Source organism: Apaloderma vittatum, unplaced genomic scaffold (genome assembly GCF_000703405.1).
Source record: "Apaloderma vittatum isolate BGI_N311 unplaced genomic scaffold, ASM70340v1 scaffold34522, whole genome shotgun sequence".
Lineage (NCBI taxonomy): Eukaryota > Metazoa > Chordata > Aves > Trogoniformes > Trogonidae > Apaloderma > Apaloderma vittatum.
The window spans coordinates 1,875-14,331 of NW_009703821.1; the positions used below are offsets into that span (position 1 = coordinate 1,875).

The 12,457-nt window shown below is 41.6% G+C and overlaps 1 protein-coding gene across 1 annotated transcript in view; it reads right to left on the reverse strand.

The window, feature by feature from the left end:
- Positions 1-268: 268 nt before the first annotated feature.
- Positions 269-12,457, reverse strand: part of EVC (Ellis van Creveld syndrome) — a gene marked incomplete at its 5' end in the record, with an annotated part of 38,970 nt that continues 26,781 nt past the window's right edge. Inside the window, 2 exons of the mRNA XM_009864769.1 lie at positions 269-382; positions 8,077-8,289. Of these exons, the coding sequence (XP_009863071.1) occupies positions 269-382; positions 8,077-8,289 (327 nt within the window). The remainder of the gene's footprint in view (positions 383-8,076; positions 8,290-12,457) is intronic.

Consider the following 12,457-nt stretch of genomic DNA (forward strand, 5'->3'; position numbering starts at 1 on the left):
TCACCCACAAACATAGGATTAGATATGCAGAAAAGGCACCAAGTGAGAAATCACAGAAGACTATTTTTTCTATTTACCAGGAGTCATGGTAGCTTTGGGGTTTTTTTAATTTCTTTTTGATATGCAGACGAAAACTAGAGTAACTGCCTCTCTGTCTGAAGATGCTCATAATCCCTCAGTCTTGCTTTCCACATTGTAATATAAACAAATTTTTATCGGTACATGCAGCAGTGCAGTTTTACCCCACTGCTTACTGATAAAACCATGCTTACTCATCACCGAGGCGTCCTAGTCTGCTTACGACACCTTGAATTATCTTCTCTTGTTTCTCTGACAGGTGCTTTTGCATCACAGCAGACATAGCATATTCCTTCATCCATAGCTGAAAGCAGGAGAAAAAAATTACAGTTGTAAGACACTCTGATTTCAGTCATTCTAGTCATCACACTAAGAAACAGGGGTTTATTTGACATTATTTTGCCAAATCCAATCATCCCTCTCTTCCAGGAAACAAACTCATGCTGAATTAAAATCATTCTACGTAGGACTATTCTTCCTCAATGATTAAAGTCTTAAAATTCACTAAAAAGTAAGGAAGGCTTTGCACTGGTTTGGATCAGCCCCGAGCTGTGCCTCCTACAGGTTTTCTGGTTTCAGCAATGGAGGAACAAGAGAAAAAGAACAATATGGCACAAAATATTGCATCGACTTTCATCAGCAGGGTGCAGTGGGATTTTTGCTTTTTTTTTTTTTACTAGTAGAGAATGTGGTTTTTGTTTTCACTGAACAAAATAAAGGTATCTTCCACCACACTTCTGTGTTTAGCACCCAGTGCTAAGAGATAGAAATTAAGATTGTACAATTATGTGAATGGACTACAGGTTTACAGCTCCTTCAGGATGATATTTAGATCAAAGAATTTAATCTTTAAACATTCTGATGGATCTGCCATTAGACTGTAAACTTTTGGAGATATGGACTTAAGATTTTGTTTAGTGCATTGACAGAATTTAAGGAATAAGCCTTAAGATGAAACCGTTGTGAGGCCCAAACTCTATTATTGTGAGATGAAGAGCATATTTTAGGCTACACTGGCAGGTGGATGAATGCAGGTTGCCTGCAGACATATGCAGAGCCCTAAATTAAATACAATACTCAGGCTCCCTGACAGCTCCACTTCATACTCTAGCCTCATTCAGAACATGAGCGATAAAATTTTCTATTATTGCAGACAGCAAGGTTTCACTAGATCAGTATGTCTAGATGTGAAATTGCATAATTAGTTAGTGTTAGTGTTAGGAATTAGGAGTGCTACTGGGCCTTCATGCTGGACTTGACATCCTTTTCCTTGGAAAGCAGTGATCTGTGCAGGAGAGACGCTTTATCTGTGAGCACAGAACGAACTCCCCCAGGAAGTGCAAAACATCAGAAAACACATCATCTTTGGCTGTAAAACAAAACCATATTTCTTGGATAGTGTCTTTTCTGTTGTATACACAGCAACACATCGAACCGACCGCTGTCCATGCAGAAAACCTACCAAAACACATGCTCCTGAGCAGGAGGCCTGGGAAGGCTGGGCAGGCAGTCAACAGGTGACAGATGGAAAGAGGGCAGCTGAGCGTGAGCAACATAGCCTCAAAGTCTGTAGGGCACCGGGGAACCCGCTGGGCTGCTCTTGTGCAGCCAGACCTCACCTGATTTGAGTCTAGGTGATTCTTAAAATCACAGAGCAGAGCCGAGCACACTGCCTTCCCTGACTGCATGCTGCAAGTGTGAAATTAAAGTCTACCAGGTATCGTCAGGACAGATGGCAAATACTTGCTTGAAGTAACTGTATCAGTACTTCCCTTTACCAGCTCGGTGGATCCGGCTTCCTAGTGTTTCACACCTCTCTGCAGATGTTTTACAGATCAACTGCACCGTGCATTTTAATGTCTCTTCCAGCAGTTAAAAGAAGTGCTGAAAATGACCTTTTACTTTCCAGGTATTTTCATTTTTAATGAGAGATTGGCTGTGGCTCAGATGCAGTTTTCCATCATGGTTATTCACTGAGAAGTTGCTCTTTAAGGGCCTCTCTGCCCACTTACTGTCAAACAGCATGAGAACAGCATAAGACACAGAAGTCAGGAGATGTTTTCTGAATTACAGTTGGAATAGTAAATAATATCAAATTGCAGACAAGAAACTGAAGTTTAGCACCTCTGCTGCTTTCAGTAATCCCATCTAAAAAGTCACTCAACAATAATGAAGATAGGGCTTGTAGTCATATTTAATTCTGTTTATGAATAAATATCCTATTTCTGTACTCGAGAACAGTTTCTTTGAAAGGAAAAGGACTCATCTTTTCCATTGCAAGTGCATTTAAGGTAAGCCATATGCAAAATTTATAAAAGGTCTTTTTACCTCGCTGAGACCAGTGGAAAGGTGAGAATACAGGAGAAAATCCCCCCAGTGCACAGTTATCAAACTGAACAGTAGAAGTACATCAACCATAAAAGTAGTAAAAGAATAAAGAGGAAAGGATGGGGATTAATATGTATTTCAGATGGAATGATAAATAAAGGAGACTGAGATTTGGACCAAGTACTATACCAGTGTTTTTTCTCAAAAAGGCCATTAGGAAGGTGATCAAGAAGGGAAGGATCAGCTGGAAATAAATGGAATATTGTATTTTTTTTTATTAGAGGCAACACTTCAGCAGCTCACTGGGATGGGCTGTAAGGGCTGGGTATTTTCCACCTCTGAAATACTAGAAGAACACACACATACAGACACAAAAAGCAGCAGCAAGGATCCCCTGGGAATGTTAATTTGGGGCTGCTGGCGTCTGGCTGAAAACCAGCAAAAGAGAGACAAGTGTTTCACCAAGCCAGGTGGAAAGGTCAGGCTTTGTGCTGCACTGATCTTCCAATGCTGGGTCAAGTCATCAGGTTCTTCTCCAAGCTTCCTTGTCTTTGGAATGGCCTTATTTTGCCCGGAGACAGGTCAGTACAGAGCGGAAAAAATCATGCTGTTGCACAGACTCAGTGGCTGGAAAAGATATTAGGCACTCTGATTCCTGCATTTAAGTAGTAAAATCAGTGACAAAAGCATGGTAAATGGAGGGGTAAAGCTCTGAGGAATGCCTGGCTTCTTGAAAAATCATTCCAATTGCTATGACAAAATGAGTAGAGAACAGAGAGAAAGCAGTAAAATGCAGACTATGTCAAAACTGGTAAGCAGATAGCCGGTTCAGCTTTCTGGGTGTCAAGCAATGACATGGGCATGGACAGAAATCTCCTCACCCCATTTTTATTTTGTAAGCTCTCAGTGTTTTCCTTCCTGGCAATAAGCCCACTACAACACCTTCTGGAGGGACTGCTAACGTTAAGCAGTACGCTCTGGCAATAAAAGTGAGGACTATTCCTCTTGTAAGTAATGAAACCCATAAAATATTTCGAGTTAGACCTCAGATACAACAGCAAATTAGACCCAAGTAAGCTCACTCTTTTTTTCTGCAGCTTTCAGTCTGATATTTTCAGCACAGATTATTCAAGTCGAAAGAAAGCAATTTCTTCCTAACAGCCTGTAGATGGGGTGCGATGCACACTGAATGCCAAGCAAGATCCTCAGCCTGGTGCAGCAGTCTGCTCCCCAAAACCACTGCTCAGGCAGAAGAGCTCCTCTACGGAAATCATGAGGTAAGAGTTATGTGGGAAAATACTCAAAATTTATTTTCATGAATCATTTATTCCTGTTTGCCTTATTCACACCCTCAAGCATATAAGGCGAAGTTAAATGTAAAACTGATCTTTTATTTTCAAGAGATTCTGTTTTCCCAAAGGATGTTATATTCCAGACACTTAAAAATGCTAGGAAAGATAATAAAAAGATAAAAAAAGCAGTTTGAGTAAACAAGAAAAATGCTTTTTTGAGCCACCTTGAAAAGCACACAGAAATACCAGGTGAAAAGCCTTCTGGTATTCGACTTTCCAAGCCCGTAAAGCAGATGACTGTGTAACTCTTAGTATAGTACATTTATCAAGAGCCAGATGAAAGACTTATCTCCTGCTGGAAAATACCTGATAAATTAAAAGGCGTATCAATATATATGTTGATTTAAGGATCTTCCATCACATTCCTCACTGTAACATCTATTGGATCTCCTAAACAACATGATCAGCTGTTCCAAGTATCTGATCTGATCTCTCTTCTGCTTTCCTTTGGGTGGAAGCCAAGAGCTCCTTTTTGTAGGATGCAAGTGTCATTTCAGTGCTTAAATGCGCATTGCTCCTGCATTTATACTAGGAAAGGGCCAAGAAATCCACTTTGCGCTTGAACGAATATAATGATTTGGGTGATGTATTTCAGACTCATCCATACAGGAAAATCTGCCAGCCTCTTTAACAGAATTGCTGTCTCCCTGCATGCTCTCTTTGGAGATATATAACAGACTTTTTTCCAGCTCAGTCCAAACCACTTCCAAAAAGCCGTGTGCATTAAGTTAAAAAAGGTCCTGCAAAGAATATTGTCTTGAGTAATCACACATTTTCCCTGTAGAAGAAATCCTTGCCTCTTCTAGGAGTTTATCCCCCAGAATCACTTGTCCTTACGACTGCTTTGTCTGCTGCTCAGGGAATTTTTATATTGTATAAGGTCCAACTGCAGTGCTGGTGACCCAGAGACCAATGTGAGAGCTCTGTCATTGCTACGTGACTTCCTCTCTGGCTCAGTAATTATTGTTAATGATGTCAGCAAACACACTTTATTCTTTTTTTTTTCTTTTTTTTTTTTGTTTTCTCCCCAGCTAGGAAGCAATCTGCTTTATATTATGAATGCCATGGTACATTGAAAATGATGGAAAGTCAACTTCCTAATTTAAATAACCTATGCTTGAGCATGACTGAAACATCTGCATTCACACACAAAGAATCCATCACACAGTGCTGCCCAAAGAGCTATTACCCAGCAACTGTGCTGGAGATGAACTAATCCTTTTAATCCCTTGAGAAAAAATCCCAGGGTGTGGTTTCTCCACTCAATAGGATGTCCTCCCAAGTTCCTCAGAATGATTATCCTGTTACACGAGGATCAGCGCGGCCAAGTCAGAGATGGCGATACACTCTCTGAGCCCTTCTCAATAACCAAAGGTGTGAAACACGGTTGTGTTCTCGCACCAACTCTATTCACAATCTTCTTCAGCATGATGCTCCAAAGGGCCACGGCAGACCTCCATGAAGGTAACGGCATTTACATCCGTTATCGTACCGATGGTAACCTGTTCAACCTGAGGCGACTGAAGGCCCACACTAAGACCCTAAATCACCTTGTCCATGAGCTGCTTTTTGCTGACGATGCCGCCTTCGTTGCTCACAGAAGCAGCTCTGCAGCGCTTAACATCCTGCTTTGTAGAGGCTGCTGAGCTTTTTGGGCTGGAAGTCAGCTTGAAGAAGACTTCTTTACCAACCTGCACCTCAGGAAGTCTCCCATCATCCCCACATCACCACAGGCAAATCAGAGCTTAAGTCAGTCCAGCAGTTCAACTACCTAGGAATCCTCGGATGGTGAGATTGACAAAGACATAGACAACAGGTTAGCAAAGGCTTAGAGAGCTTTTGGAAAACTCCATAAAAGAGTCTGGTGCAAGAAACACCTGAAGAAAAGTACAAAGATGAGTGTCTACAGAGCCATTGTACTGTCTGCTCTTTTATATGGGTCTGAATCATGGGTCATCTACTGCCACCACCTGCAACTCCTCAAACGCTTCCATCAGTGCTGCCTCCATATGATCCTAAAGATCCGCTGGACTGACTATGTGACTGATGTTACTGTCCTTGAACGGGCAGGGGTCACCAGTATTGAGGCCATGCTGCTGAGCACGCAGCTGCGCTGGGCAGGGCACGTCTCCAGGATGGAGGATCACCGCCTCCCTAAGGTTGTGCTCTGTGGTGAACTCGCCACCGACTGCCACAACAGAGGAGCCCCAAAGAGGAGATACAAGGGCTCTCTGAAACAACACCTCAGTTTTGGCCATATTGACTGCCATCAGTGGTCCACTCTGGCCTCCAGTCGGGAGATGTGCAGACACACCATCCATAACGCTGCTGCCTCCTTTGAGAATGCACAGAGAATTAGTCTCGAGGAGAAAAGACAACGCAGAAAGAACCGTGCCTCACCAATACCGCATAAGGAGACTTTCCGCTGTGCCTTTTGCAACCGGACTTGCCTATCCCGCATCGGCCTTTTTAGCCATCAGCGTGCTTGTAGCAAGTGTGGGTAGAGCCCTTCCAGAATCTTCATTCGCAAAGCCTAGCCATGATGATGATGACTGTGCCCAATGACAGTATCAGAGAAATGCATAAAAAGCATTTTTGAAACAAAACTTCAGACATGAGATCTTCTCCTCTGTGGAGACTCTCCTAGCCATTAAACCACATCCTCTCTGGCCCTGAAAAATGGCTGAGGTTCAATGGGACAGTGGAGGGACCATAGCAGAGGTGGCCTTTCATGCACTCTGACTTCTGGGACTAATCCCAAATCGCACACCAGAACCTCCTCCTTCTCTGACTGTGGTTTCTAATGACAGTAAACACTATCACAACATAACAATATGATATGCTTGTAGTTCATCTACTAGACCAGTCAGCTCAGGTCACTCACATTCAAGGACAGGCAATTTGTGAACCCTTGGTGAATGTGAAAACAAAGAGCAACATAGAGGTTTAAGCTTGCCAAGTAAGGTATTGAATCTAATCCTTGATAAAAAGGGGAAAAAAATTAAAAAACTTGAGGCCATCCACCATTTCATTAATCACTGAAGGTACAGCTATGCCAAATTAAAACACTAAACACTGCCAACAAACAGTCTTAGAAAACACAAATGCCTCGGCTTAATTTAAAGACTGTGAACGGACTCACTGACGTCAGTGGTTGGTATATTCTCATTTAGTTTGCTAGACATCCTTGTGATATTTTTCAAAATAATTGAGATAACAGTTGAGAGCTGAGTTACAATAAGGTAAATACAAAATTACCAGGGAGATGCATGTTGTGGAACTTGACATTTAGGAAAATGGAGAAGAAAAAAGGAAATGGCTAAGTATTTCCAATGAATAATTGTAATTTTTTATTCTCAAGGGTGTTCTGAAACCTCCGGTCAGCGAACCCCTCTATGAGATTTAGTAGGAAGCCCATAGTTTCCTGTATAACAAGGTTTTATGGAAGAACCTGATATATGAGTGGGCAGAAAAGCTAAACACCTCTAACAATCAGAGACTCAATCAGTACCTTATTAACCATGTACTGGATCGTTCAAGCACTTTGGAGAATGAGAGTAGTGATAATTTTATCAAAGAACTCTGCCAACATTTTATTTATGAAGCTCCAACTACTCTAACACATTGAAGCCCATGACATTTGGAAAGGGTCACACCTTTTAACAGAGAAGGTCTTTCTTTGAGTAAGCTGTGTTAGTCTTCAAAGCAGTGTTAATAGAGACATAGCACTACATGAGCAAATTGAAGGTATATTTGATTTTCTGCTCCTGCATTTACTGTTGTTTTTCTGCTCTGGTGTCAATGCCCCTAAGCTGGCCACAAGTAGAGCAGGAAAGCTGGATGCGTGTTTCTTCACCTTCTCACAGTCAAGAATAAGTTTTGTGTGCCATATGTTTCCTATTAATACATAAAAATTATTAAGAAATATTTATCATTGCAAGGCCTCCTTTCCTGTAAACTGCACTCATACATATCCTCTTAAACAGACCAGATAAAGAAATTTTTGAACTGTTTCTGCAGATGCTCAAGATTTGAGGACATCAGAGAGCAGCCTTGCCAAAAAATCATTTATATGCTGACAAAGCCATCAAACACTGTGGACAGATGTTCAGTGATTACTCTCTGACTTGTCTATGCAAGTCCACGTGCACAGCATTTTATATTCGCTCCGTACTGCTGGTCAAACTGTCCATCCTGAGTCTGCACCTAGACTGCACATTTGTATACAAAATAATCCCCACAGATAAGTATCTTGACAATTTTTTTCCATATCTCTGTTTTTAGACTCTGAGGTCCCAGAACACAATAAGGGTCTTACTTTTTTTTCTTGCAATAGCTGCTCCTGGAAAAGCTTCCAGCGTCTCTGGCAGTGGGCCTCCCATTTCTCCAGCTGAGGGACCAAATTCTCCTGCCATTCCTTTTTCAGCAGCTCACAGTCTCTTACGGAGAGGCTGGTCACAACAGGCAGGGTTTGAAGAAACAGCTCTGTCACCAACTTCGCTAAAGTGTGGGAAGCTTTAGAGTACAGCTCCTAGCAAAGAGAGAGACAGGTGAGAAAGCGAACCCCCCAGCTCTTTGGAGCTGTTTCATTGCATGTCTCCATGATGCCAGCGAGGGAACCATGTCCCACTGAAGGCACTGGGTCAGTGACCCCTGAGGCTAAAATCCAATGGCTTTTTAACTCCAGCTACTAGTGCTGGAGTTAAAAAGACCAGGTGATGCAGACAGAACAACTTCTATGCTGTCCTGGTGCAAAAGCACCAGGACAACAGTTCCCTGGGGCTCCTGACACTGGTGACAACCATAGTGAAGGGAGGAGAGGATGGGTCAGGTGACCCAAATTGACCAATCACAGTGTTCCTTCCCATGGTGCTCAGTATATAAGGGCCCCTAAGAAGAGCCCTGGGGTCTTTAGTGTTGCTGTGCTGGGAGGATTGCTCTTGGCTGTTTGTTACCTCTCCCTGGGCTGCTGAGGATCCCGTCTCCTGTCTTCACACTGCAGAGGAGCACTGCTGAATGGGTTGTCTTCCTCTGCTTCTCTTGGGGGGACCAGTACAGGTACTCCAAGTTTTCCTTTAGATTTTTTTTTTTTTTTTTAGACTGTCACTGGGACTCTGGGCTCGGGTGCTCTTGTCTGCTCCCAAGTCCTGACTTTTTTTCTTGGGACTTAGTTGTGACCAGGAAGGCCTGGATTCTGTATTAACATATTCTCTTGTATCTTTGAACATGCTTGTATAATATCTGTATGTAGTTTCACATCTTCATTGCTGTTTTTAGTACTGTTTTCCTTTTTTGTTAAATTGGCTCAAGTTTTTTTCAACCTCAAAGTCCCCCTCTCTAGTTCCTGTTATCCTTCCCTGGGAGGGTGGCAGGGGCATCACAGAGAGCTTCTGTCAGAGTTTAGTGGCTGGTCCAGTTGGCCAAATGTTTTTCTTCAAGGCACAAAAGGACACTTAAAAGGCAATAGTAGGATGAGAATGAGACCTTGAATCTTAAATGCTGTACACATGCCAGTTAGCTCAGTCAGTTGAGCATGGCGCTAACAATGCCAAGGTCACGGGTTTGATTCCTGTTTGGTCCCCATGTGTTGCCTGATCTAGTCGAGAGGTGGTGTCCCTGGTGGCAGGGAGGCTGGATTAAATGGTCTCTAAAGTCCCTTCCCGCCCAGGGCCTTCTTTGATTCTATGCAGCTGCAGCACAAAGAATATATTGTTTTACTGGCAATGTGTTACAAAACTGCTAGTTTTGAAAGTTGCTGTAAAAACAACCTGGTGTAACACAACACTTAGTAGGCATATTTTCAAAGGTTCTGATATGAAATGAATGATGGCAAGAAAGAAGAGTTAAAAGGGGCAGAACAGCTTTTAGTTAGGCAAAACTGACATTATTCATGTTAATAGTTGGTGTTCTAAAATATGATACTCTTTAATGCCTGAAGGATGGAATTATTCAAATTATTTCTGGTGCAGAACAGGTTCAAGCCTAGCAAAACAAACATCTTTTGGTGGTTTTATTAAAACTAGTCCCATATGAGCAGCTTCCAATTGCTGAGGCTGTTTGACTCACAAGAAGAGCTGGGGTTATTTAGCCAGATGACATCCAAGCCGAAATATCTGTTCAAAACATAACTTTACCATGAAATACAGTGATGATATCAGCTGCATTTGCAAACTTGCTACAATTTGAGATAATCCCTGAGGCAAAGGAGGGAGGGCAGGTGGCTCTTCCCAGTGGAAACCAGAAACACACTGCAAAGGTCCCATGGACACTGTGATATTCCAGCAGTAGGAAGATCTATTTTTGTTTGAGTTCCACATGATCTTACCAGTTCAAAAGGACTTACTGCCCCCTCGGTTTTGCTTTCATTGTACATCAGTGTTAGTAGCCCTCTTGAAAATACTTATATTTCTTTCTTTTCCTTAGAGTACACATAATGTATTTAAAACTCCTTTTATCATTCCTGTTGCAAGAACAAGTCAAATCTTCTAGCCATTACCTTCTTTTAAGTACAGGTTTAATTACAATCTTGGTGATTAAAATCTAGAACCTCTCAAAACACAGAGATATTTATCTAGATGTCAAAAGTATTTTCTGCAGCTTATAGACATGAAAAGTTCTAGGTCAGTTTTGGAGAGATACACTGGTACAATGTAGCATTGTTTAAGAGCTCACTCGGACTGCTGGATGTGGTATCATAGAGAATAAAATAAGACAAAAAAACCCAAAGAGGGTGTTAAATTGGAAAGTCCAGAACTCAGAAATAATGTCCAGAATATAGTTTGCATGTGAAATCTAGTTCTGCGCCCCCATAATGATAAATTTGGGGCTCATATACTGTTTCCACAAGATCTTCATCTGTTCTCTGTGTTTATCAATACCCACCAAATGGATAGACTCCTTAAAAATCTTTATTTTGTATTTCTCATTTATTGTAAAATATCCAAACTGTGCACTGAATACTAAGTTATTATTTTCCTCTTAGGATCCCTTTAGGATACTAATCACTATATTAATTAGCTGCTTCACAAACGATAAATAGCTTATTTAACAGCTCCCTGCAGCAATCTCTTCTTATGGATTAAAGAGAGGCACAATGCTACAAAAAATGTTCACTACAACTTTGAGATGAGCTGTCTTGATTTTTTTCACTCTCTTACCTATTTAAAGCACGCAGGATTTTCAGAATCCAGCTCTCACTGACTTCATTTAATCCCGAAGTGTTGTGAATTCTTTTAATCTGGGCTACAGGTTTCTGAAATTGGGCACTAGGTGTTAGTATGAGAATTAGTAGTCAAAGACCCAAGGATTCGATACCTCATTTCTGGTAACACTTCTTCCATTTCTAGCGATTGCTCACAATCTGAACATGGCAGTATCACTGGGGTAATAATATTGCTACACAGGTGCATCCTATGCTGAAGGATGGACTTCCCCTACTCCTTAATTATTATAGTTACCAGTTCATGTTACAGCAAGAAGAAGGATTTATACCTGTGTAGCTGGCCCATATGAGCTTGCCAACCCTACTGCAAAATGGTGTGTTTAAACTCCCTCTTCTGCTGCTATTTACTTCAAAATTCAAGTCTCCAAATTCTGGGATTTAACATAAGCCCAAAGATCCTAAATTTCTCATCTCTGTATCCCATACAGTGTTTAAATAACAATCACTCTGTCTCTGTAAACCATCTCTTCTCTAAGCTTTATTAGCCTTTCGGGACAAGTTAAATCTCCTGGCTTTATAGAGTGTTTAAGAATGTAAGAACTTCTCTTGGGTCTGAAATAGTTCAGAAGCAGTCTAGAGGAGGCTGTGGCATTTCCACAGTAATCTCAAAAGATCTCAGGCAGGGAGTTAAGGAACTCTATTCTTAAACAAACAGAGTTTCACCTATGGCAGCTAAATCACTTTGCAACACATTTTGCTGCAGAACTGATGGCATTTTGCTGGCATACTGACACCTCTGTATTATTATTTACTAGCAAATCTATTGCACAGAACATAAAGAAGGTATTTTATTACTTGCCTTTGTGCCATTTTGTTTAAACACTAACTGAAGAGAGCTCTGCTTGCTCAGCTTCAAACTATACTGTATACTTATTTTGGGCACTAGCAGAGTGGGTATATAGTTACCCAGGAAAAATGTGACAAGGTCCTGTTCCCACAAAATGACTTATCTATATCACCCCTTTCATGTGATGGGCCAAGTTATCTCTAGATCAAAGGTGCTCAACTATTTGTTTGCAAAATACTTCATGGCCCTCTGCCAGAACTGGGTATATGAAAGGACAAGAAAGCGGGATGAGAACAGAACTAGATTAGAATAGAGGCAGTTTTTCACAGCAACAGTCCCCTCAAATTGAAAACGCTGGGTGAATATATGGAAGTGAGGCAGGACTAGGCAGTATGTTCTTTACACCTCATGACTGTTGCAGACGGGCACATAAAGCAAGAGCAAGCCTGGTCAGGTGCTCTGTGTGCCTGGGATGGTGATTCTGAACAGGAGCGAACACTTTCCCTTTATGTTCTGTCAGACACGTGTCCTCTGTGCAGGACACAACTTCTGTACTTAACCCAACCCATCTGCGGTCCAGGATGACAAAATAAACCGCTGTCAGTGAGGACTATCAAAATACCAACTTCTCTTCAGTGTTCAAGGAACCACCAAGTTCTTTAATCTGAACACATAGTCATAAGGACGTTA